The 24,752-nt window shown below is 47.8% G+C and overlaps 2 protein-coding genes across 3 annotated transcripts in view; one reads left to right on the forward strand and one right to left on the reverse strand.

Moving 5' to 3' along the window:
- Cyfip2 (cytoplasmic FMR1 interacting protein 2) overlaps positions 1-24,752 on the forward strand; it is a 119,311-nt gene that overhangs the window by 58,855 nt on the left and 35,704 nt on the right. For both annotated transcript variants that reach the window (XM_052195804.1, XM_052195805.1), the window contains exons 18-23: positions 525-621; positions 1,838-1,914; positions 4,754-4,862; positions 7,049-7,168; positions 10,883-11,082; positions 13,717-13,804. In XM_052195804.1, coding sequence (XP_052051764.1) covers positions 525-621; positions 1,838-1,914; positions 4,754-4,862; positions 7,049-7,168; positions 10,883-11,082; positions 13,717-13,804 — 691 coding nt within the window. The remainder of the gene's footprint in view (positions 1-524; positions 622-1,837; positions 1,915-4,753; positions 4,863-7,048; positions 7,169-10,882; positions 11,083-13,716; positions 13,805-24,752) is intronic.
- On the reverse strand, positions 15,824-16,504 carry Fndc9 (fibronectin type III domain containing 9). Its single transcript, XM_052195806.1, has one exon. The coding sequence runs from the start codon at positions 16,502-16,504 to the stop codon at positions 15,824-15,826; it is 681 nt and encodes a 226-aa protein (XP_052051766.1).

The following is a 24,752-nucleotide window of genomic DNA, read 5'->3' on the forward strand; positions in this document are numbered from 1 at the left end:
ATTGGGCCAACTGGGAAATTCTTGGGGCAGAGTGGGAGGATGGCTTGCCCACTGAGCTCCTGGCTTTAAGGAAGAAATTCCTGAGTAGAGCTTAGGCAATGAACTCCTCCCCAAGGTCATTTGCATCAGCTCCACGGATGGACTTAGAAAGGCCCCAGCCCCACCTTCCTATCTTTGTCCACCTCTTAACAGCCATGCTCAGGAAATCACCTCTAGGAACTAAGAGCTATCTCCTAGGCTCATGTTTTAGGCCATCAGCATCATAGATTCTGATATCTGTGTGCAGATCGGAAAGCAGGACCTTCCTGCATGGAGGCACAGGGGACACAGAGAGGGGTAGCAAGTTGTCTACAGAGTTCCAGGACAGCCAGGGCTACACAGAGAAACCCTATCTCGAAAAACCAAAAAAAAAAAAAAAAAAAGAAAGTTGTCTTTAACTCCGAGCCATCTGCCTCATCGCCCACACCTCGTTTTCCCAGCAGCCAGTGTAATTCACCTTCCCACGACTCTGTGTTCCTTCCCAGGTATGTCCTCTACCCCTTGGATCTGTACAACGACAGCGCCTACTATGCGCTCACCAAGTTCAAAAAGCAGTTCCTGTATGACGAGATAGAAGCTGAGGTGAGTGACGTGCTTCCTCCATTCCCACGGTCTCCCAAGATGCTGAGCTTACCCGACACTGATTGATTATCAAACGGGGGAGGCTGTCAGTGACAATTATCCAGAGAACAATATTCATGATTGCCACGCCTGTCAAACATAGTAGTGGACAATGGCCTGTTTCTTTCTCTCCTTGTCCCTAGTCTAGGCTAGACCATGAGGGCCTTTAAGGACATACACACCTCAGCTTGCAAATGTGCCTTCTAACCACTCCAAAGGCAGGTCACCAGCTCCAGATAAGACCATGGGGCCCCTGGAGGTGCTGGAAATATCTGAACAAGAATTCAGAGTTGGTTCTAGAAAGGGAACATGGGGTCTAAATGAACACTCCTACGTCGACCCTGTAGATTCCTTATCTCTAGAGGGTACAATGAGTATCAGGAGGTTCAGAGGCCCAGGTAGGAGGCCTCAGTTACCTGGATATGAAGCCAGCACCATAGGTCAAAGCCAACACTGTGCATAGCACCAACTGTGGGTTTTGCTCTATGTAATATAGTGGGTGTCAGATATAAGTACAGAAACTTTTGAATAAAGGGCTCATCTTACAAAGCTGAGGACTTAATAGGAAGGAATCAAAGATCAATCTCCTCCTTTGGCTCCATCTCCTGCCCTGCTGATGCCAGAGCCTGGCCTCTTTAAAGTCCCACGTTGGCCACTTTCTGCTCTTTCCATTGATAAAAGATACGGCTCTGGTACTTGATGTCGGGTGTGACCTTGTCTTCCCGCAGACTTCATAGTCTCCTATGAATATCGTGAAGCACCGCAGGGCAAGACTTTGTACATTAAAAACCAGAGGGATTTAAGGAAAGCCGGAAGAAAGGGACTTTTCTATTTCTAAGCACGTCTTCCAAATTAACCCTACAGAGCAAGGAAAATCAAATACGAGGAGACAAGAAAGTCTTCAGGTTCGCAGGCTGCTAGGGATAGTTACGACATCAGAGGGAAGCCTTGCATTTGTGTTCTCTGACCAAGCTGTGGGGAGGCTGGTTCCTGGGTTCCTCTGCTAACTGACTGAACCATCGAGGGCAAAGGACAGACCTCGGTGCCCTTTCTGTCAGGGCTGGCTATGTCGCCCCAGAGTGCACATCAATGAGCCCCCCACCCTAGTGCCCTCCCAGCTGCCCATTTGGTGATTAATCCAGACAGGACCCGCTGACCACCTGCTTTTCCTCACCAGGTGAACCTGTGCTTCGATCAGTTTGTCTACAAGCTGGCCGACCAGATCTTTGCCTACTACAAAGCCATGGCTGGCAGGTAAGGGGAGCCTTGGCTGCGAGCAGCGTCCTTTCTTCAGCCTTGTTCATACCTGTCTCCCCTGTTCAGCACTTAAGGGGAAAAAAATCTAGAGATTTCCACAGGCTCAGGCACTGAGACATGTTGTGTGATAAAACCAAATGAAGGACGTTCAGGAAGGAAGACTGAGATTCTGGGACTAAATGGTAGCTAGGCCTGAGCTAGTTGAATCCATCTTAGCGCAACCGTGTCTAGGGAGTTAAGTAAGCGGAGGTGAGGGGTAGGTCCAGAGTGCAGGCAAAGGGAACTTCTTCTCTAAGCCTTGGTGGAGCAGGTAAGAACATAACAGCTTGCCTGCTTGCCGGGCTGGTGAGAAGCCTGAGGTACTTCCAGGCAGTGGCCACTAGAGGGCGAGCTGTGTCCCCTGGCGTGGTTGTATAACATTTGATCCTGAGAATGCATCCACCACCTCAGCCACGAAACGGTTTCAGAAGCACAGGGGTGGTTTGACTTGATTTTTTACTTTTAACCTTCACTTTTTAAAAATATAAACCTAGGGAAGGTATATTTAAGGTGTGTTGATCTGGAGACATGTCAGGTTTATAGACTTATCAGTATTTAGTGAAAGATATGGAAGAACAGTCGGTGCTCTTAGCCACTGAGCCATCTCACAGCCTGAATTTTCAAAACCTGCGATGGTACTATCCATGAAGGAAAATAGCTTATGTAAAAGTATTGGGGTTCTTGCTGGAAGTTGAGGTGGGCCAGTCAGCCATCCCAAGGTGCTTCTCCTCCCCACCCCCACGGAAGCGATTGACTTCATTTGACTTTGACAGACTTGACACATTTCAAATAGAAGTTGGTGTGCACTGTACACATGCAGTGCCATGAACATGGGATCTCCGCTCACTAAAAAGGATGAATCCTAACTGATAAACAGAAAGCACAAAGGCGCAACCATTGCTAAGTAGTTGCTTAACAGGTGTGAGCAGATCGGGTAGGAAGCTGTTGCAACAGGAGAGGCAGCACCCGGTCCTGAATATGCTGACACTTTTTGTGTCAACAAACTTGGGCATGTTGCGTCTTGGGGACTTTCTATGCTTAGTTAATAAAATCTCCTCATCTTAGGAGCTAGAAAGATGGTTCAATGATTAAGAGCTATTGATGGTTTTCCAGAGGACCTGAGTTCAATTCCCGGTAGCCACATCAGGTAGCTCACAACCACCTGTAACTCCAGGGAATTTGTTACCGGTTCTGGACGCGCGCGCGCGCGCGCACACACACACACACACACAAAGATAGGGAGGTAAAATTCATCTTTAAAAATATATATTCCCCAGCTGGGTTAACAGCACACACCTTTAATCCCAGCACTTGGTAGGCAGAAGCAGGTCTGTGAGTTTGAGGCCAGCCTGGTCTACAGAGCTAGTTCCAGGACAGCCAGAGCTGTCACACGGAGAACCATCATATATAACCCTGTCTCAACATATAGGCACACATACATATATATCCCCATTTGAGAAGTAGCCCTCAACAACTTCCCTGAGAGGTGGGTACTCAAACTGAGAGAAGTGGGGAGTTCAGAGAAAGAAAGCACTAGAAGGTAGAGTAACCCCGGCCTATCCATCTGAGGTAAAACACCGCCTTGAGTGGGAGCCACCTGTGCGGTCCTCTTAGCAGCACATATTTTAATGAGGGAAAGAAATGGCTAACATTTTAATATAGGTTTTATTTCATTCAACAAACTGAAGCTACTAAAATATCAGCATGGAATCAGAGTAAATACTATTAAAGAGATACCTCTGTTTTCTTCTGGATGTCCTAAATCTAGTTTGCACGCGGCAGTGGATCTCAGTTTGGGCCTGCTTCCTCTGAGGCATTCAGGAGGCACCATGGTTGGTGGCTGCAGCTTTGGGCTGGACCAGTTTAAATGTCTCTTTCCCACTTAAAACCTTTAAATGGCTTCCAGTCCATGTAGATATCCCAGCTCTCTCTAAGGGCTCTGTGGTCTCACAAGATCAGGCCTGTAGACTAATATGATGTAACCTGTTGTTGCAAACTCTTCTTTACCCTGACTACCTTCCCTTTGGTCAAACAGGCCACACTTCCTGTGTGTGGGATCATTTTACCTTGGCCTTACCATTACCTCTGTCCAAAGAAGCTACATACAAATACTTTCCATAACCCCTAACTCCAAATGACCCTAGGTTCTTGTTTTCAAGTACTAGAGATACACAATAACCTATGTCTCAATGTGGAGGATAAAAATAATACGTATGATTTATAGGACCGTTGCGACATTAAAAACCATTGTATATGTATGCTCATGGGCATGTGTATATATTCATGTGCAGGAACCTGTGTGTGTTTGTACCTGTGTGTGTGGTGTGTATATGTGAGTCTCTGTGTATGTGTATGTGTTACGTGTATGTATGCATGCATATGTGTTGCCTGGTGAGTGATAAAAACTATGCATGTTTCCTATTAAAAACCATTTTTTCCTAGACTGTTCATATTTACCAGTCTCTCTTTGTTGGAAGGTCTGTACCTTGAGGACAGGAAGGACCTTGGTTTCCCCTGTACCTAGAATTGTCACTGGGAAATAGTAAAAATACACTCAATTGTTTGTGTTATAAATTAAGATGGTTGCCCATCTTTTACTTAGAAATTCTATTCCACATGGGAGCTTCTGTGTCCCGAAAGCAGCCTGGGGAACTGTGTCTACAGCGACCTCAGTTCTGTTTGGGATATTTAAGGTCATTCCGGGTGGACCCCATGGCCTGGCGCAGACGTGGCTTGGCTGTTGAGAAGCCATTTGCCACCATGTTTAATACACCTCTATCACACTTCTCTCTTCCAGTGTCCTGTTGGATAAACGTTTTAGAGCTGAATGTAAGAACTATGGAGTGATCATTCCGTACCCGCCATCCAACCGCTACGAGACATTGCTGAAACAGAGACATGTCCAGGTATGGTGGGAGAGAGCCGTGATGGGGAGGAGTTGGGGGGGAACAGACTCTGTGGAGATAGTGTGGACTTACCTATGTGCCTGAAGGGCCTGTGCCAGGCATAGCAGCCTCAGAATCATACAGACAGTATTGCGCATCCTTCGGTGCAAGTCATAGACTTGCTGGCTTCTCTGCGGCTTGCCTGAGAAGCACGGAGCAGCACCGTGGCCTACCATCCTGGAGTGCGTGGCCTTTTCCTCAGCAGCACCGTCACACAGAGACAGGTAGAGCCACCCCTGAAGTAAATGGGAAGAGTTGAAACCCCTTTCTTTAAATGAAGTGCTTCCTTCAAGCTAACCCTGGGGTAGAAACTGTATTGTAGACATCTTTAATCCCAGTCCAGGGTTTCTATTCTGCTTTGATCGTTCAGTTCCCAGATAAAAGACACACAACTTTTATTATTTGCAATAAGCCTTAAATAGCACAAGAGCTGGGCAGACATCTACCCCCTGTGCTATCAGAATTCACTTCTCTATCGGTAACCCCAAGTTATTACTTACTGTGTTTTATCTGGGCTGTTCTTGACTCCCATTGGCCAGCCCACCATGACCCACCCACCCATGGCGGCTCCTCTCCCTCCCTTCTCCCTCTCAGTGGTTCTCTTCCCCCAACAAGGTCTCTCCAAACCCACCTATGTCTAATCCCGCCAGTAATTGGCTGGAGCCAATATTGTTTAACTAATAGTTTTAAATCAAGGAACAAGGTTTGTACAACAAATGCTTGTAAATGTGAGAAGCCGCTCAGAGACCTAGACCTGCCTTCAGCTATAGAATTTAGCATTACAATCTGAAGCAGCAGACCAAACCTCAACAAAACTAGTTTGTTTTCATCCAGTGCTTTTCCTTAGCAGATGTAGGGGGAAAATACTGCTAGAGACAAGTACATGTAATCCTGATTTTAAAATGCTAATCTTAGCTAGAGAGGCATAGCGGTGCCACCACTGATTATAAACCCTCCCTGCAGGTGGCTGGTGGCAGAACAGCCTGCTTGCTGTTATGTCTGTGTGGTTGTTGTGTGGTCCTTGGTCTCTGTGAAGGAGCAGAGCTGAGGCCAAGAGGATATTGAAATGAACAGGAAGGCGTCCATATTGAACTCTTAGGACATCCATTGTCAGTGTCTAGTCACAAGAGAGAAGAAACAAGGCTCGCAAGACAAGCATCAGAAGTTGCAGTGCAGCCAGATTTAGCCACAGGATCCCTTTATGGGTCCTTAATTAGTTAGTAGGAAATTTATCCTAAGATAAATAATACCTAAGAGAAATCATGCATCGTCTAGCAGAGCATAGCAGAGCATAGCGCTCACAGCAGGTACTCAATAAGTGGCCGTTGTTGTCTTTATAGCATCTGCAGTAGTACCTATATGGATCCCAGCGGAAATTATCTGAAGCTATGTTTTTTTGCACCCTTTAATAAGCCCTTCATATGCTTGCCTTTAAAACCACTCCCACGAAGGCATAAAGTAGGCCATCGTTAAGGGGGCCACTGATCCCTGAGGACTGTGAACAGGAAGACCCAGAATGAACCCCAAGGCTGAATCTAGGGTGTCAACAGAAGCATTTACCAGAGATCAGAGCTTGCCCCAAGCTTCCTCCCACAGCCTGAATGAGTTGAATTTTTACCTCAGCGGGTTTTATCTAAATCGGTGCTTCTCAACTCTCCTAATGCTGTGACCCTTTAGTACAGTTCCTCAGGTTACCATGACTCCCAACCATAAAATTATTTTGTTGCTATTTCATAACTGCAGCTTTGCTACTGCTGTGACTCATCCAAGATGCAGCCTCCAGGGGGTCGAGACGCAGAGGTTGAGAACCATGCAGTACCACCTTCCAATAGTATAATGCATAGCTGTCTCCAGGCTAGCCAGCTCAGGTGATGAGCGTTTCACTGTGCGAGTTCAGTTTTCTCCCACAAGCATGCACACCCATCACACATACCCCATATATACATATAATATGCCAAAGATAAGAGATTACATAGAATTACCATTGCCAAGAGATTTTGTAATGTTATCTATATTCTACATACAGGCACCCCTTGTCCCAGTAATGCTTTTTATAATTTTAGTACGGTTTCCTACCAGCGCATCGTATTTAGTCACCAGATATCTGTGTAGATATTAAGTAACTTTTCCCCACCTCTGTCATTCAGCTGTTGGGTAGATCAATTGACTTGAACAGACTCATCACCCAGAGGATTTCTGCTGCCATGTACAAATCCTTGGACCAAGCAATCAGCCGCTTTGAGAGCGAAGACCTAACCTCTATTGTGGTAAGAAATTGGGAAGGGGAGGGGGCTATAGGTGCTCTGCTCTTGGGTGCCTCGGATCGATGCCTAGTTGGAAATAGTTGTTAGCTCTTCTGGCCTAGTTCAAGAATAGCAAGGGATTTCTTTCACACCTGACCAGAGGGACTGGGACAAAAGGTCTTAAATGGAATGGGGATTATTTTACCGTTCCTTACGGACCGGCAGCCAGGTGTGCAGAGTGGAGGAGCATCTCTGGAAGATCAGAGGTGACTGTCCCTCAAGTTGGGCCATGTCCTTAGGATACACAGAGTGGGTCAAGCAGGCAGAGTCCTAAGAAGCTAGAGAAAGTATCACAAGGTCACTTGAAGGGCACATGGGAGTTGAGAGCCCGGGTAGACTCTACAGTGGGTTGTGTTCTGCTTCGTCTCCATCTTGAAAGGCTGAATGGTTTCAAACACCTCTGTGCCCCTTAGAGTTTTCAGCCAGCTCTGTTGCATAGTCGGGAATAAACCTGCACCTTCCAGAAAACAGCAGCTGGAGTTGCTCCCTCTCCGTCTTCTTTCCAAGAGGTGGCGTCAAGTACAGTGAACTGAGACACCAGAGTCCCACAGACTCATCTTCCCAGTCCTGTCCCTAGCTCTGACCATTACAGGCTCTGTCATCTTGGGCAAGTTAGACATCATCACCAAGCCAAAGTGAAGTAGATCTTAGAGTCCATCTCAGAGTCATTAGAAGAATGTAGTCGGAACTCATCTGGAAAGAATTTGGGATGGGTCTTTGTAGTTGATAAGCGCTTAATAAGTAATAGCTTATTTTTTTAAAGAAAAGGATGGAGAGAGAAAGGACTATAGGACCGCAGTGTTCTCCTGGGGCGGGCGGATATCTACAGCATCTGTTAGCAGGCTGTGACCGGGCCACTCACCTGAGTCATGCATCACTTGCAGAAGCTGTAGAATAGCTCACATTCCTGGAATCACTCTGTGCATGTTAAAATGTCCACAGTGCTTATCTCTCAAGGGGCGGGAGTTTGAGTTTCTTCTCTTGGGTTTATCTGTGTATTCTGGCTTTCTGCTAATCAGCATATCTGGGAGCAGGTGTCCATGGCCTCTTCCCACTCTCTGGAAGATACTGAGTGTTCCCTTGGCTAGAACACAATGAAAACTCTGAAGTGTGAGCCCTTGTTTAACCAGAACATCCTCTCCCTGGGAAGCCTAGGAAGGGCCCCCTGGGGAGACTCTCTCCTGTGGGTGGGCGTGGTTCCTGTGTTCCCTGGTTGAGTAGCCACTGCCTCCCAGAAATGGGGGAAACAAACTGAGGAATGTCTTTCCCCTTCACCTTCAAAACAGTTCTAAACCGTGAGAATCACCGTGTGTGACTTGGGGAGCCTGTCACCTCATTGTGCAAGGGAGTCCTGCAGACGGGCAGCCTGTGGGCTGTTTGGCTATTGTTGTACCCAAAATCTTGAGTCAACAGTAACATTTGAGTAAGATTCCAGGAGCTGAGACAGCACTAGACTAGCAGTCCCAGATGGCAGCAATTGCTGGGCTAACTAGGACTCATGTTAACAGGTCTGGCTCTCCTAGCCATCCCCAGAGCCCCACAGGCCCACCTGACTGGCAGCCCACCAGCCCCTGCGGTATTTAATTCTCAGATGCCTACTGGAGTCTCCCCAACCTCTCAGAGCTGGGATCGCTCTGGTGAGGCTAGCCTCTCCTCCTCCTACTCTCTGAAATTGCCCCCCCCCCCGGCTGACTTATTTTCCCATTTGGTTTTTGCGCCCCACTTCCCACATCAGCAGAGTTGGGTACTGGCTCCTTTCGTCCACCCTTGTATCACTAACCTAAGTTCACAGAACTTGAAATCATCGTAGAACCATAGGACAGACCTTGCTCCCCAGCTCTCATCACAGTCCCCCAAACAGGGCACTGCAGTGTGCGTAAAGGGCTCCGTGATCTTAGAAATGAGCTCCTTAGCAGTTACAGTTAGTGTTCTTTTACCGTATTACATCAGCAGATAAGAACAGAACCAATTCAGCCGCAAGAGATGGAAGCAGAGAGTTGAGTCTTTATCTCTGCCCTTCACTCATGTCTTGGTGCAGAGACTGGGAATGTTCTTCTGACTACCACTCCGTGGTTGAAATCCAGGTTTTAGCATTCTTTAGGAACATCTAGGGTCTGCCATCCCTAGCCTGCTGCAGCCCAGCAGCAGTCAGAATAAGTGTCAAAGCCTCAGCCCCAGTGCTCTATGGTAGGGTCCCCTGCCCACCATGATAACCCATCCTCTGAGACTCCCCTTTCCATGCCATCCAGTTTCCCATCTGTGCCCTGCCGGTCCGTCACTGTTAGCGTTTGCACTCCCAGCTTACAGCCGTGTGGTGTGGGTTTCAGAGTACCCAATCTGCAGTGAGAGCTGAGGCCTTGACCCCGCCAAAGTGGACTTGTCAGGTGGGGGAAGGGCTTGTGACTGATGAGATGGGAGCCAAATCTTTGTAGCTGGAGACCCACTGAGCTCCTTGGGAAAGCTGGCCCCTACCATGCCAATGTGGTTTTAGAACATAAAAAGATATAAATAGATATATTTTATCAGCTGTATCAATGAAGCCAAGGACTCATGATTTGGAATCCAAAGACCCAGAATGCCACCCCAAGCCCTTGTCCTTTGTGACCTTGGGCGTGTTATTGGCCTTCTGATCTTCTCATTCCCCACTTTATAACAGGAAGAGTGTCACCCCAGTGTGAAGCTGGTCTCACCAAAGCGTGGCCAGAGTGGCCTCCGATGCCCCAGAACTTGAACTTTTTCCCCCTCCTACTTAGATTGTGATTCTTTGAATAATAATGATTGACAAGTTGCAGAGAAATAAGAAGAGAACCCCCAACCAGAAGAGTTTCATTATCACTTTATTTCCCAGCAAATACAGCACCCCACTCTGTGCCGACCCACACTCTGAGCTCACCCCCTGCCTCCAGGCGGGAACACAAATGATCAGAGCCTCTGCCACACACAGGTTCCTGGTTACTAGGGTGTAGTACAGACTACAGGTGTCACAGTGACTCGAGACCTGCAGTCCAAAAGATGAGGCATTTTACACACACACACACACACACACACACACCTAATTAAAATGTCCTAATTGAGTTAAACTATACAACGTTGCCAAAATCTGGAAATGTCATACTTCAGCTGACTGGTTAACACTAAGTAGGTGGTGTCTCCTATATATTTGACCCTTTCTGTAGGACAGAGAAATAACCTCAACCGAGATGCAGTCACAGTATTACTTAGGGCAATGGCACTAGAGGACAGACTTTTCCCTCACCAATTAAGAAATCAGAAAGATATAAACATGCTTTCTACCCAAAGGGCTGCAAATGGGGTTTGCCCATGCCAGTGGCCTCCTTCCTGGTCTGGTTGCCTGTCCACCCTTTCTTGTGTCTTGGGCTTATTTTTTTTCCTCCTCCCTGTATAAACTGTGATTCGTTGGGCTAATAATGATTGACAAGCTACAGAACAACCAGAAGTGATACCCAAGAGTATCAGAAAAAAGGAAAATTGACCATGCGACTGAAGGGGGTCCTAGTCCTCATATAGGAGACCAGAGGTTGCCTGAGAGGGGTCTCCTCTAGATATAAGGAGTGTTCAAAGTGTGTGTGTGTGTGAGAAAGAGAGAGAGAGAGAGAGAGAGAGAGAGAGCTGAAACTCTTTAGCAGCTTTGGGTTTTCTTTCTCTTCTCTCTATCAGGAGCTGGAGTGGCTCCTGGAGATTAACCGGCTCACACACCGACTCCTCTGTAAGCACATGACGCTAGACAGCTTTGACGCCATGTTCCGAGAAGCCAATCATAACGTGTCTGCCCCCTATGGCCGCATCACCCTGCATGTCTTCTGGGAACTGAACTTTGACTTCCTCCCCAACTACTGCTATAATGGATCCACAAACCGGTAAGGGAATCCCCGTACACAGGGTACTGAGCGGGGCAGGAAAGAGGCTGTGCTCATTTGCCTCCAAAATGGGCCGAGTGGTTCTGTTGGCTCCAGATGAGTGTTTATCTGGAGCTGCTCCTGGTGTAGGCTCTGAGCTAGAGGTAGCAGTGCCTCTAATGTGAACAACCATATACCATCCAGCTGCTTGGAGCCTTCTAACCCAACTTGACCCCGTCTAGAAATGATACAAACCTCAAAGAAGGCTGCCCCTCCGAGAAAGTGACACAGGAAGTGAGTTGTAAAGGATCAGCAGGAATAAGTAAGGTAAATAGCGGAAGTCTGTTATGGGCAAACCTACGCAACCAAGAAGCTGGGCATGAAGGTAACCGTATGGGGTTGGAAGTGGATGAATGGTAAAGGCAGCCTGTAGGGGGCGCAAGCTCACAGATAAACACTAGAAAAGCCAGAGTTATTAAACACGCAGGCTTGTTTCTTCAATATGAGAAGTTGACACCTATTTTCTATCCAGAAATCTGTAAATAAATATGTTAATACCTGGGTAAATGTATGCTTTGCTGTTCTGTAAAGTCAGCCCTCACCAAATCCCCCAGAATCCGAGCATTTTTCCGCAGTCAGTAGAACCCATCCTCATGAAAAAGGTCCCATGCCCTTTGCACAAGAGTTCGCTGTTATTTGTAGTACAAACCCTTCCTTCCTAGGCTCTTATCCTGAAGTGCTGTTCCACCGTCAATAGAACCCATTCTTGTAGGAAAGGTCGCAATGTCCTTTGCTGAAGAGATGTACTTTGCAAAGGAGTTTTGATGTCGCCATGCCTAAAGCTTTGTTGTGACAATTGTTGCAAGAAAACTTTTCCCTCAAAGTCTTACTGTGTTGAAATGTGTAAAAAAATAAATAAGCCACTTGGTGTCCGAGTCCAGAAGAACTGAAGTTGAGCTGTACCTCTGTTTGATTCTCACCTGACCTGGATCATTCGCTGCTGGCTGTAATGTATGAAGGGATCCCCACAGCAGCTGTGAAGATAAAGTAGGGACAGACCCTAGGCTCCCTGGGTCATGATATGGTCATCATGTCTTCAGGAGACCTGGGAGAGTTCAATGAAGGATGATGCGCTGATCACACTGTCCATTTATAAGGACAAGCACATACCTGAACATGTGTGTACAAACGCAGGCCACTTTGCTGAGTGGAACTTGCCTCGTGAAAGGAACACACAACTCCGGGGCAGGCACTGATGTATAAATAAGACCTAATGCTTTCGTCACACAGAGCCCTATCTTCACAAAGCCCTATCTCATACAAGCCCTGTATTCACAAACCAGGCAAGAACAGAAGGATGGGTGAAAGTGTGTGCAGGTGAAGTCTTTGAGCCCCTGGAGCTTGAGACAGGGTGCTGTGAACTAAATCCACACTGGATGAATGGAAAGATATGGGAGGAGTCTACACACAGATGTACCTGAATCTGTACATTGAATAAGACATGCTCAGCTTTATAAATATTTGACTTTATATAGTACATTTTGAGTCAGGGCTACAAACTATAGCCTGGCCACAACTATATACCCTATCTTGTCGCCAGCCATGACACCGGTATGTGCATGACCCTGAGACTGGCTATGAATAGCCCATATACTGGGAACGCTGCCATCTCTTTGAGGGGAATTCTGTGTGATTCTGTGTGTGTGTGTGTGTGTATGTTGTATGCATGGCTGTATGTTTTAATATGTGTGAACATACAAGTATGTGGGTGTGCATGCATATGCATGAGGACACCCACGTGGAAGCCCCAAGTTGATGACTGGAATCATCCTCGGAGCTCTTCCTCCTTCACTGAGACGGACTCTCTCAATCAACCCCAGAGCTAGCCTGTCCAGCTACGTAGATAAGCCAGATTTCTCTGGGGAGTCCTTGAGTCCATCTTTTCCCTTCTGAAGCTGGAATTATAGGGGAGCAGCCACTGAGCATTGTCACGTGGGGTCATGGGATCCCAACTGTGGTTCTCCCGCTTCCATGGCAACCCACGGCCTCCCCAGCCCAGCATCCCACCTTCCATGGCAACCCACGGCCTCCCCAGCCCAGCATCTCATCTTCCATGGCAACCCACGGCCTCCCCAGCCCAGTATCCCCCTCTTTAGTGGGTAGTTAGGTGAAAACCCGAAGAGCAGCAGTCATGACATGAGGATGATTTAAAATTCACAATGCTACTGGAACTCAGCCATGGGTGCTGTTGTCTGTGATATCTTCATGCCCAAGGGCAGAGCTGAGTCCTTATGACAGAGACATCTATTTGGCTTGCAAAGCGGAAGGATTTTCTGCCTAACCTTTTAAAGGAAGAGTTTACTAACTCAGCTTCTAAACTAAACTAGAGGTGACAAATGGAGCCCCAGAAAACGCTATCTTCAAACCCAGCACACCCTGACTTTTGTGTCTCCTGAGCCCCAAGTTTTCCCATTTTTGAGAAGACTGGAAACACTTGCAGTAATCAAAGGGGAAGGGGTATCTGAAGAGTCCGGCTCCTCCCTAGGCAGCCAGCTAGGACCTGCTGGAGTGTCAGTGCATGGGGCTCGTGCTGTTGTGTGTCCCTTGGAGGATGTCATAGGACTCTGTTCACTGCCTCTGTCTCTTTTCCTCTAGTTTTGTCCGAACTGCCATCCCTTTCACGCAAGAACCACAACGGGATAAACCCGCCAACGTCCAGCCTTATTACCTCTATGGATCCAAGGTAAACAGTCCTGTCCCATCTCACCTGTGACAGACAGACAAATGGAAAGGTGTCCCCAGAATCAGCAAAGCCACAGGGTGTGTCATTCAAGAGGAGCATTGAGAGCCAGGCAAAAAGCACTGCGAGCACATCTGTCTTTATTAGTTCACAGCTGGCAGGGACAGGGCCAGAGGGAGCTGGCAGGAGCTGAGGTGAGGGGTGAGTACTGTGCTGAGCTTGGTGGGTAAATGGGTGCATGCGGAGTCTCCCTGGGGCTTCCCAGATTCTCCCATTTCTTGGTTGATTTATCGTAACAATGTCTAGCGATTCTGTGGTTCTGGGCTCTGTAAGTACAAGAGCTTTGCAGGCAGAGCTTGAAGGCCATTGTAGGTGTCTGGAACTCTCTCTCTCTGAGAGCAGGGTCTCCTCTACCTCGTGTGGCTTTTTTTTTTCCTCGCATGGGCACATCTTTATTCCAAGTAATTGTTCCCACAGGGTCCATTCTAAGGCCTTTTGCCTGTTCACTCAATGACATTTAGTATGTACCCCTTGTAGGCTAGACATGGGTTAGGTTGTACATGTTCGGTGTCCATCAGGGATGAAGAGACATAACCTATACCCACCCATACTCTCATTTCCACAGTTGTGTAGGGAATAGTTTCCACCGAGTCCCACCAAGGTCATAGTATGTACAATTTAATCCTTACAATAGGGGCTCATGTAGAAGGAATAAAGAAACATGTCTCCCACTGGAAAAAGAAAAGGGGCCGGTGATTTTCTTGCTGACAGAACAAAAACATCCACCTTTGATCCCATTTTCAAACTAAGCAGAGATAAGCTGAGATGACTGCCGGTGTGAGGTCAGGAGAGCTTCACCAGTGCGGTGAGCCCTGAGAGGCTCTGGCTGGGGCGCCCACTGTGTATGAGGAGGGTGCTAGAGAGGACAGGTTTCTTCTCCAGACAAGTCAAACCATTTAAGGTAATTTTCTCAAACCTAGAGATGTTTATCATCCAGGTGTGGTGGCACTTGCCTGTCCTAGCACTGAAGGGACTGAGGCAGCAGGGCTGCTCTGAGTTCAAGGACAGTCTGGTCTACTTGGCTAGTTCCAGTCAGCCAAGACTGCACTCCCATACACAGAAGAAAAAAGGGAGGGAGGGAGGGGGAGAGAAAGAGAAAGGAGGGAGGAGGGCTTACGTGCGTCGTTTCAAGAGGCTCAGAGACATGGTTCACAAACTAAAAATCACACTTCCCAGTTCTCTTTCGGACCTTATGTTACATAAAGGAAAGGCATTTATATTAATGTTAATGCGAGTCTCTACAGCACTGCCTGGCCTCCCTTGGTATCAACAAAAGAGAGCAGGTCTTAAGCCCAGAGTCATCGGCTTGCAGGCAGTCATCAAACTGAATATTGTCTTGCATTTGTATTTATTCCCTTCTATTTACAGAAGCAGGGGCCTGTTTTTTTGTTTCTGGGCTGATACAAAGCTGTCTTCTAAGGGTCTATGTTTTAAAGCTGTGATCTGCTTAAATAAAAGGTCTTGATTGTTAGTGTTAAGTAGTTAGAAGCCAGTCTATGGCTTTTTTGTTTTTAAATATAGTGAACCTAGAGGTACCGGGTATGTGTGGTGTGCGATTGCCTGAAAGTTAGAAAAGGGCCTTTGGACCTTCGTACAAAAAATGACCAAAAACATAGCTCGTGGTCCGCCTCTGACCCAGCATTTCTTCTAAGTCCTGTGCCAGATTCAGGTCTAGCTACTTTTACTGTCCCCCACACAGTCATAGTTGGTTTTAATACTGAAACGGGGTCTTCAGTTCTTCACCTGGTCTCCAAATAGACAATACTGAAACAATGCCTTGTCCGCCCCTGACGTACCTTGAGGGTCTGTGTTGTCCAGCCTGGGAACCGTCGTCATGTGATATCTACACAGCACTGATATGAGAGAGGACAGAAGCAGGAGGTCTATAGACAAATTTGAATACAGGACCCACTGTGGAGAGCATCTTAAGCTTTGGGAAACAGGGCATCTCCTTACCATTGCTCATTCCCTGTAATGAGGCAGCATGGCTGGTTGGTCACCAACCTCTCTAGCTAAGGCCACCACATCCAAGACATCCCGGCTGGCTTCAGCTTCGGGTTCTGCTTCGGCCCTGGCCCCAGAGTTCTTGCGTGGCAGTTCCTCCAGGGGGAACCCCTGCAGGTCCTCTTCCCTCTGACCAAGAGCTGGGTTCTCCTCCGGCCATCTTACCAACCCATTGGCTTCCTCCATGTGGCCGGCTCTATAAGACCACCGGGGTTCGTGGCAACGGATGCACCAGAACTGGAGGCAGATGAAGGCCAGCACGGCGGTGAAGCAGGCCAGCAGGATGGCCATCAGCACCCAAAGAGAAATCTGGGGGTCCACCAGGGAGCCCCCGGCGGCCAGCGGACTCTTGTCCAGGGTGTGGAACATGGTACAGTAGTGACTGTACGGGAAGGCAGCCTTCTTGCAGCTGATACAGAGGAAGTAGAGAGTGGAAGGAGCCAGGTGTTCCAGTACCACGGAGGTGATGGTCCGAGGCACCTTCTCCTCGTGATGGAAGCTATAGCGCAGGTAGCCGGAGAAGATGCTGTTCCAGTTGGGCCTGTACATAATATGGTAATAGTCCTCCAAACAGGGCTCCGAGGATGACCAGGAGATGATGGCTCCTGTATAAGACACGTTCCCAACCTCAATGTTCATCCCGCTTCTGGAACCAAAATCACAACAAACAGTGACATCCTCCTGCATCAGCATTTGATATAATTCTAGCCGCTGCAGCCTGAGCACATGAGAGGCCCACAGATCCTGACTTCATTATATAGACAAAAGAAAATTCAGGTCTAGAGGTTAAGCTCGCAAGCCAGTGGCAGAATACAGGTAGGAATGAGGACTGGCTAATGACAAAGCATGTAGCAGCCTTCAGGCTCAAGATGGTGCACGCACATCATCCTGGCCGCAGCCCATCCTGGCTGAGTTCCATTACTGGCAACATTGTTCCCATCCCTTCCAAATACAGACCATGAAGAGAGAACCACGGAGTCTCCGAGGGCCTAACTTAACCGCCTCTGCCCTGAATGCTGTGAACTGTTACCTAGAACATTCTGCCAAGTGGCTTTTTTTTTTGACTCTGAGTTATGTTTCCCATGACTAGTGGAGATTCCTTCTTGCACACGCCCACCCCCCCCCCCCAGCAGCAATTCACCTCAAAGCTTCTGCTAGTGTTTTATTTTGTCAAAGCCCAAGGTACAAGAAATTAATTTCCCAGGGCAAGGTTATCCGCTCCCAGGATAGCTTAACTTCTCATCGACCCATAACTTCTAAAAGTAACAACATTACTATGACTTTGGGGACTGTCTAAATGCTGCAACCCTTTAATACAGTCCTTCATGTGGGTGACCCTCCAACCATAAAATAATTTTTGTTGCTACTTTATAGCTGTAATTTTGCTACTGTTATGAATTGTAATGTAAATATTTATGTTTTCAATTGGTTATTTGGCCCCCAAAGGGGTTGTGACCCACAGGTTGAGCTAGCTCAGCAAGTAGGCAATTGCTGGATCCAGGCTGTGCTAGATGGATTCTCCCACAATAACAGACTCCATTCCCATCACAAATGAACAGCCTGGAATATCAGCTCACAGGAAGAGAGAGAACTTAGCCACTGCATTTCAATGCAAAGCCATTGAGTTTAGTAATAGAATATTATTATTATTATTGATTATTATTGATTATTATTATTGATTATTATTAATTATTGCTAAATGAAGTATCCGGGTTGGCTTTATGGCAGATGAGCCCTGTTCAGACTGTAAGTCTTCTAGCTTTGGTAAACGAGAGGCATCAAGGTTTTGGGATTTTCTTTCATTCTGAGAAAGAGAAAGCTCTCCTTCTGAATTTCCCCTGATCAAAAATCTAGACCAGGGTAGCCAGCCTCTATATGTTCCAGTCTCCCTCTGCCTTGTTCTCTGTTCCCCGCCCCCAGCCAGAAGTGCAGGTGCCATGGTAGATTGGAATGGCACAAATGGGCACGTTTGGCCCAAATCGAATATTAAGCCAGACCGATTTCTGTCTTTATGCTTGTGTTGTTAGGGTAGGTGAGCCAGGGAAAAAGGTAACAGCGTGAAGTGATTTTTCAGCCCTTGGTTTTCATCTCTAAAGACAGTGAAATGCTTGAGAAAGTGGATTACGCCATCCCTTCCGGGGATGTCTTTTGAAGGACACTGATTTAGTCTCCTCTGGTCTCCTGATGCATGCTCACCTCCCACCCAGGGACCTACATACAAGTCCAACACTTCTAACCTTCATAAAAGGGGCGGAATTTGTACCCTGTGATGCACAGGCATCACGCTCTGTAAAACCCTCCCATTGGGGTAATTGGGAATCCTCTTCTTACACACACGCCTTCCCTTCTGTCTGCCTCCCTCTGCTGCTGGCTGTCTTACAGCCTGGGTTCCCTGCAGCAGACGTTTTTAAGAGCTTCTACCCAGGCTGCTTCTATAGCATCTTCAGCTTCCAGGGACAAATCCCATATCCCCATATTTATTTTTCTTCTTGTCTTCTGTTTTTAAACTCTTCCCATTTTTAGCTATCCAGTTCCCACAGCCTGGCCCCTCTCCAGGCAGAGTGTGAAAGAAAAAGCCATTTTTATTTCCAAGACAGCCGTCCACGTCTCTTACCTGATGCTCGCGGTGTATCTGGTGTAGACTTCTCCCCTCTGAGACAGAGTGGACCAGATCCGAGGTGATGTGCTTATCCCTCCTCCGCACCAGGCTCTCTCTCACCACTGAGTAATCCCACTGTCCCCCAACGCTCACATTATTCATTCTTCAGATCAGCATCCTTCACCATGGCAACCAGCAGGCATCTACGCACAAGGCTTTCAGGGACCGGGCGGAGTCGGCTTTTGCCAGTAAAAGGAGCTTTGGTTCCTTCAGACAAAAATGGGCAGGTTGGTCCCCAAGATAGCACAGTCTTTTGGTGCTTCAGTATTGTCTCTGTAGTTGGTGCACTCTCTCTCTCTCTCTCTCTCTCTCTCTCTCTCTGTGTGTGTGTGTGTGTGTGTGTGTGTGTGTGTGTGTGTGTGTGTGTGTTCAGGTACACATGTACATGTTATACCCACGTAGGGATCAGAAGGCAGCCTTAACTGTCATTTCTCAAGAACCATCTACTTTCTGTTTGAGACAAAGTCCTTCACGAGCCTGGAATTCCACCAAGCAGACTAAGGCCTGCTGGCCAGTGAGCTTTGCAAGCTCTGAGGTACAAATGCATCCCCCACCCAGGCCTGGCATTTTTATGTGTGTTCTGGGGATCGAACTCAGGTCCTGAGGCTCCGGGAGGTAAGGGGTTTACTGCTGAGCCATCTCCAAAGGCTGACTAGTAATCCTTATCTTACTCCATCTTGATCTGTGGATAGTGCTTTCAAATGCAAAGGTGCCCTCTGTTCCAAGGCAAACTACAAACTCGTCACCATCCTTTCCTATTCCACTTCTCCCCGTAACTCCTCCCCCATAAGTCCTCCCCCATAAGTCCTCCCCCATAAGTCCTCCCCCATAAGTCCTCCCCCATAAGTCCTCCCCCATAAGTCCTCCCCCATAAGTCCTCCCCTGCCTGTGTATCCCCTCCCTTCCTTCTCATTTCCTGCATTGCCTCTACGATATGGTTCTGTGCAAGATTCTTTTAATGCCTGGATCCCAGTTCTTCCTTCATCTCTAAAGCTTTGAACACATCAGGGTGAAAACATGGCTACCAACATTTCAAATACCTGTACCCTCGTCAAGGTTGTTCAACCATTACATCCCTTGAACTGGGATGAATGGTGGCTCCTCAGCGTGAACTTTAGAACATGCCTTCTTTAGAAGTAGAGTCTTCACGGGTGGTAATTAGTTAAGGCTCTCAAGATGAAATCGTCCTTGATCAAATCTATTGACTGGAGTCTTTCTAAGAGAAAGGAGAAGGTTTGAACCCATGGAGATACATGTGTGGAGGCAGAGGCGGGAGTGGGAGTGATGGATGGATCCGTGAGCCAGTGACAGGGAGAAGTGGGCGGGGCCGTGGGGAGGAGCAGTCCTGCAGGCGTGCTGGCTTCAGGCTTCCTGACTACAGAACGGTGTGAGAAGGTATCCTGTCCCCTCTGAGCCGCCGTGTTTGTGCCAGTTTGTCACAGCATTCTAGGAATTTCAGCCCAGCTCTCCTCCTGGTGGGGCTCACACTCAGCCTTGGCGTTCTCAGCACAGACATATGAGAGCTGTTTGCCAGTCAGTCACCTGAAACTGAGAAATGGAAGCTGGTCAGTGTTCCTGGGGCAGATGGGACCCAGTCTGCCTTTTCTTTGAGGACTCCTGACTCTTTCTGTTTATCCCAGATCCCTTCCTGGTCTCCTCAGCATTACAAGAATATCTCACTATCTTCTGCACAAGAGCCTGAACATGTCTGAGTGGAGGGTGGATGGGCTCTGAATTTATTTGTGTGTGTGGTGCAGATGGATGTGAATGTGTGTGTGTCCACGTGGATGCCAGAAGCTGATAGCAGATATCAGATGACTTCCTCAGTCACCATCCACCTAATCTATCGAAGCACAGTCTCTTACCTGGACCGAGAATTCACTGATTCCACTGATCTAAACTAGCCTGCTTGCCCTGGGGATCCTACCTCAGCCTCCAGTGTGCGGGGATTACACACAGCCTGTGTTTGCCCAGCAGTTACATGGATGCTAGCACTCTAAACCCAGCCCTCACAACTGCATGGTAAATACTCCACCTTGAGAGCCCTAGATTTGGATTTTACATTATACACACACACACACACACACACACACCTTCATGCTCTTGTCTTTTAGTGCCTGGCTATCATGGACCTCAGAGAGATGTACATATATGCTTCCATCTTTACGGGAACTAAAAAGTTAATTTCAAAGAAAAGAAAGCAGTGGTCACATGAGCCTGGAGAGAGCAGGCAAGGCGCCACTGAATAGAAGGAACAACGTCTAACGCTCTATAGCATGGCAGAATAGCTGTGGTTGACAGCAGTTCATTGTTTCAGAGTAACAATAGGATTTTGAATGTCCTCAATACATAAATATCTGAGGCCAGGGCTATGTCAGACCACACTGGGCTCTTTATGTGCTGAGTGTCATGCTGTTTCCCATAAACACGCACAATGACTGTGCATCAGTTAAAGATAAAATATGTTTTTAAAAGTCAGCCTCCTCCTCGGCTCTTGGACAAAAGCATCCGAGACAAGCTGTGAAGGTCACTTGATGAGCTACATCAGTGACCATCAAAAAGCCAGAAGAAGCTGCCTAGTGAGTCACCACTGCCAGGGCAAGGGGTCCCCGGAGGTGTGGCGTCCCAGGGACACCATGCTCTTGATCAGACAGGTGCTCTTGGCCTTCTCTTGGCATTTACTCTTACCAGGAACCTGCCTTAAATCTGCTGTAGGCAAGCTCACAGCAAGTCCCTTCTCAAATGCCAGTGGCGATACCCTGCAGGGCATCCTTTCCCTACAAAAGGGCCAGCACTGCAGTTGGTTTGCAGGTGTCCTTTCAAAGGTTATTGTGAGGGGGATAAAAATACCAAGAGTTAGCCTGAGAAGGGATACAGCAAAACTCTATCCTTTCTCCACAGAATGGGAACCTGTTTTTAATGCTCCAGGGTGGCATCTGCCTCCATCTGCTCTTCATTCGAAGAACTAAGGGACTCAGGGAACATGAGGCCCAGCAACCCCCTCATCTCCCAGTTCCCCAAAAACAAAGGGATTGGGGATGTAACTCAACTGGTAGAATTCGTGCACACCATGCCAGGCTTAGAACCCATAATTTCATGTGCCAGATGTGGTGGCTCATACCTATAATCAGCACTGCAGAGGTGGAGGCAAAGGGATCAGAAGTTGCAGGTCACCCTGGGCTATGCCAGGCACTCTCAAAAAACAGTGAAACCAAATCCCAAGAGAAGACATGACATGTCTGATACGTGGCTAGGCTGGAAGCAAGAGTCCCCGACTCTGGCATGATTGCTTGCCCACGGCGCCAATGAAGCTCTCAGCAAATGAGACCGCTTATCCCATCCTGTCTCCACCGTCCGGCACCACTTTCCACAGTAGGTGCAACTGTGGCCTCTTCAGCCAGCCAGCCAGGTGCTTGTGTATCTGGGACAAATTCCTCTCAGAGGGAGTCTTCCTTGAATGAGGGTCCCTGGCTCCGACTGGTAGTAAAGAAATGACCCAAGGGTGTGTCTCCATCCCTAAGCTAGGTTGATGCTGGGGAAAGATGTGGTACCCAAGCATCAGACTTTAGGATAGTGGTTCTCAACCTCCCTAATGCTGCAACCCTTTAATTCAGTTCCCCATATTGTGGTGATGCCCAACCATAAGACGATTCTCATTGCTACTTCATAACTGTAATTTTGCTGCTGTTATGAGTTGTAAGTATCCAGTTTTCAGGGTGTCTGTTAATGCACACCCTGTTGTGACCTACAGGCTGAGAAACACTGCTTTAGGATATCCCGCCCAGAGGCAAGTTCTGGATGTGTGGCCTTCGATACATTTCCTCCCTCTTCCGTGCCTTGATTTATTCAACGATGCAGCAGAGGTGTCCGTAGTGCCTGTGCTATGGTGTTGATGAACGCATCCATGTCTACCAAGCGGGGCTTGGAAACAGTAGTGCATGCTATTAGAAAAAGTTTCTGTGCTCCTTGCAGCATTGTCTTGAGGCCCTCACACCACCAAGTGCATGCACCGCCTTGCTTCTCCCCCTTAAATCAGCATTGTTGGTTTTAATTTTTCGGTGCATCACTTGTGCATAAACAAAAGACTATAGAAAGGTTCGAGGTATCATACAACTCAGCAACAACCCCTGGGATCCCGTGGTATACGTTCGGTTGTCTTCTTTGTATTCATATGACAGCATGCGTCTTTCCATCACTACCAAACGCAGCAGAAACGGAAAGTCAGGCTGACCGGACTCTCACAGAGCCAGATTTCAGGACAACAGTGCTTCAAGCCTAGGCCAGGTGCTCACAGTCTGGGCTCCCGACTGACCCCCAGTGGCTTGCATCCAGGTCTCTACCGTACCCCCACCTGCTTTGCCTTGACAGTTCCCATCTCTTGAGAGGTAGAGACAAGACAAGGCACAGTGGATTTCAGAATGATAAAGGACAAGCAAATGGAGAGACCCTGCAGAGAGAGAGCAGGCAGCTGTGTGAATGGGACTGAGGACATTGTGAGAAGCGGCGGCGGCTCACTGGGGGACCCGCCAGCGAACATTTTCTCTTCAGAACATCCTGTGCTCTGGAGTCTGAGTACACCTGCCTCAGGACTGCCACACGGGAGGATGTCATCAAAGCGAATCTATGAACAGATGCTTTAAAACCCTCTTCCCCGAGTTCTATGGTATCAGGGCGCTGTCTTCAGAATGATACAGATGTCAGTACAGATCGTTCGCTCTTGTAATCACTTCCCAATATTCCAGCTTTTAGACACTGTTGGTATTTCCTTAGCACGCTGCTTCTGCCTCAGCCATGAACCGACTGATTATGAGAACTCCATCCAACTCTTCCAGTACATCCCGATTAGGTCGTAGTCTAGAGGGTCCAAGCCTCTCCAGCCAACTGGGTCCATCTTCATCAGCCTGGGTGTCAACACATCTCACCTTAACTGAGCTAGGCTATTGACACCAACCAGCCCAGGTGATAAAACTATCAAAAAGCCTCCTTCATAAGGGCACAGTCACCTCCCCTCTCTGGAGTCCCTGGGCTCCACAGCATGGCTTCCCCATCAAGACTTTTATGATTATAGCTGCACCTGCTTGTCTCCACCCAGACTTTGGATCACCTATTCTAAATGGAGATGGTGTTGCCTCGCCAAGGCTAGTAACAGTTCCCACAGACAGACGGTTCCCACAGACAGACGGTCCTTATCCTAGAACTCTTGTTTTAGAACAATGCCTTTGCAGGTATGATTAATGAGTGATCTTAAGAAGGGCTGAGGAGCCTGCATTGTCAGGGTGAGCTCTGAAGTGTCTGTCACAGGTGCTATTATAAGAGAATAGCCCAGCAGGAGGCTGTGATAGGGAGACTGAGAAGCTAGGTGGGGTGTGGTCCTAGCACCTTGAAGAAAAGAATGGCAGATTCTCTGCTGGAGTCTTTGGGAGGAATATGGATAAACTAAACCTCAGTGAAGGACCAGAACTGACTGCTAATTTTGGGTACATGGCCACCAAAATGTTTCAGGATACTAGGTCTGTAGTCATTTCTTATGGTGGCCACAGAAGACCTGCTGGGCAGCGTGAAGGAGTCACAAGGAGGAAGATGTAGATGTATTAATACACACCTTTAACCCCAACAGTCAGGAGGCAGAAGAAGGCTGGTCTGCTGTGATTTTGATGTCAGTGTGGTATACATAGAGGGTTCAAAGCCAGCCAGGGATATGTAGTGAGACTGGCTGAAAAACAAAAACAGAAATACCCTTATCAAGAAGTAGGACACTATTGTGTGTCTGTGTGTTGTCATATAAGTACTGATTGTAAAGAAAGGAGTTTGAGGGCTGAAGAGATGGCTCAGTGGTTAAGAGCATTGGCTGAAGTTCCGAGTTCAATTCCCAGCAACCACATGGTGGCTCACAACCATCTATAAAGAAAGGGGTTTTGGGTTAGATGTGGACTTGGTTTCCTCCAGAAATCAAATCTGTCATCTAACATTCCAAGTGTTATGGAGTGGACATGATCTCTCAGAACTGGGAGCTTCTGTTCCTTTTGACTTTTCCAAAGCTCTTAGCTCATGGCCCAAAAGAGAAAGGATCGTGGTTTCTTTAGCTTTCTTCAGCAACTCCTTTGGACTCGCCAACCCATGGACAGAGAACACCAGGAAGGAACCCAGAGGCCAGATGGAGCCCCAACTCCACAGCTAAACATCAGTCAGTGCTTTGCCCAAATTCTAGCAAGGGATCTGAACCTGCAA

This window comes from Apodemus sylvaticus, chromosome 10 (assembly GCF_947179515.1).
Source record: "Apodemus sylvaticus chromosome 10, mApoSyl1.1, whole genome shotgun sequence".
Taxonomy (NCBI): Eukaryota; Metazoa; Chordata; class Mammalia; order Rodentia; family Muridae; genus Apodemus; species Apodemus sylvaticus.

Bases quoted from the DNA above. Each gene is read 5' to 3' on its own strand.
- Fndc9 (XM_052195806.1), bottom strand. From the start codon at position 16,504: ATGAACATTGAGGTTGGGAACGTGTCTTATACAGGAGCCATCATCTCC.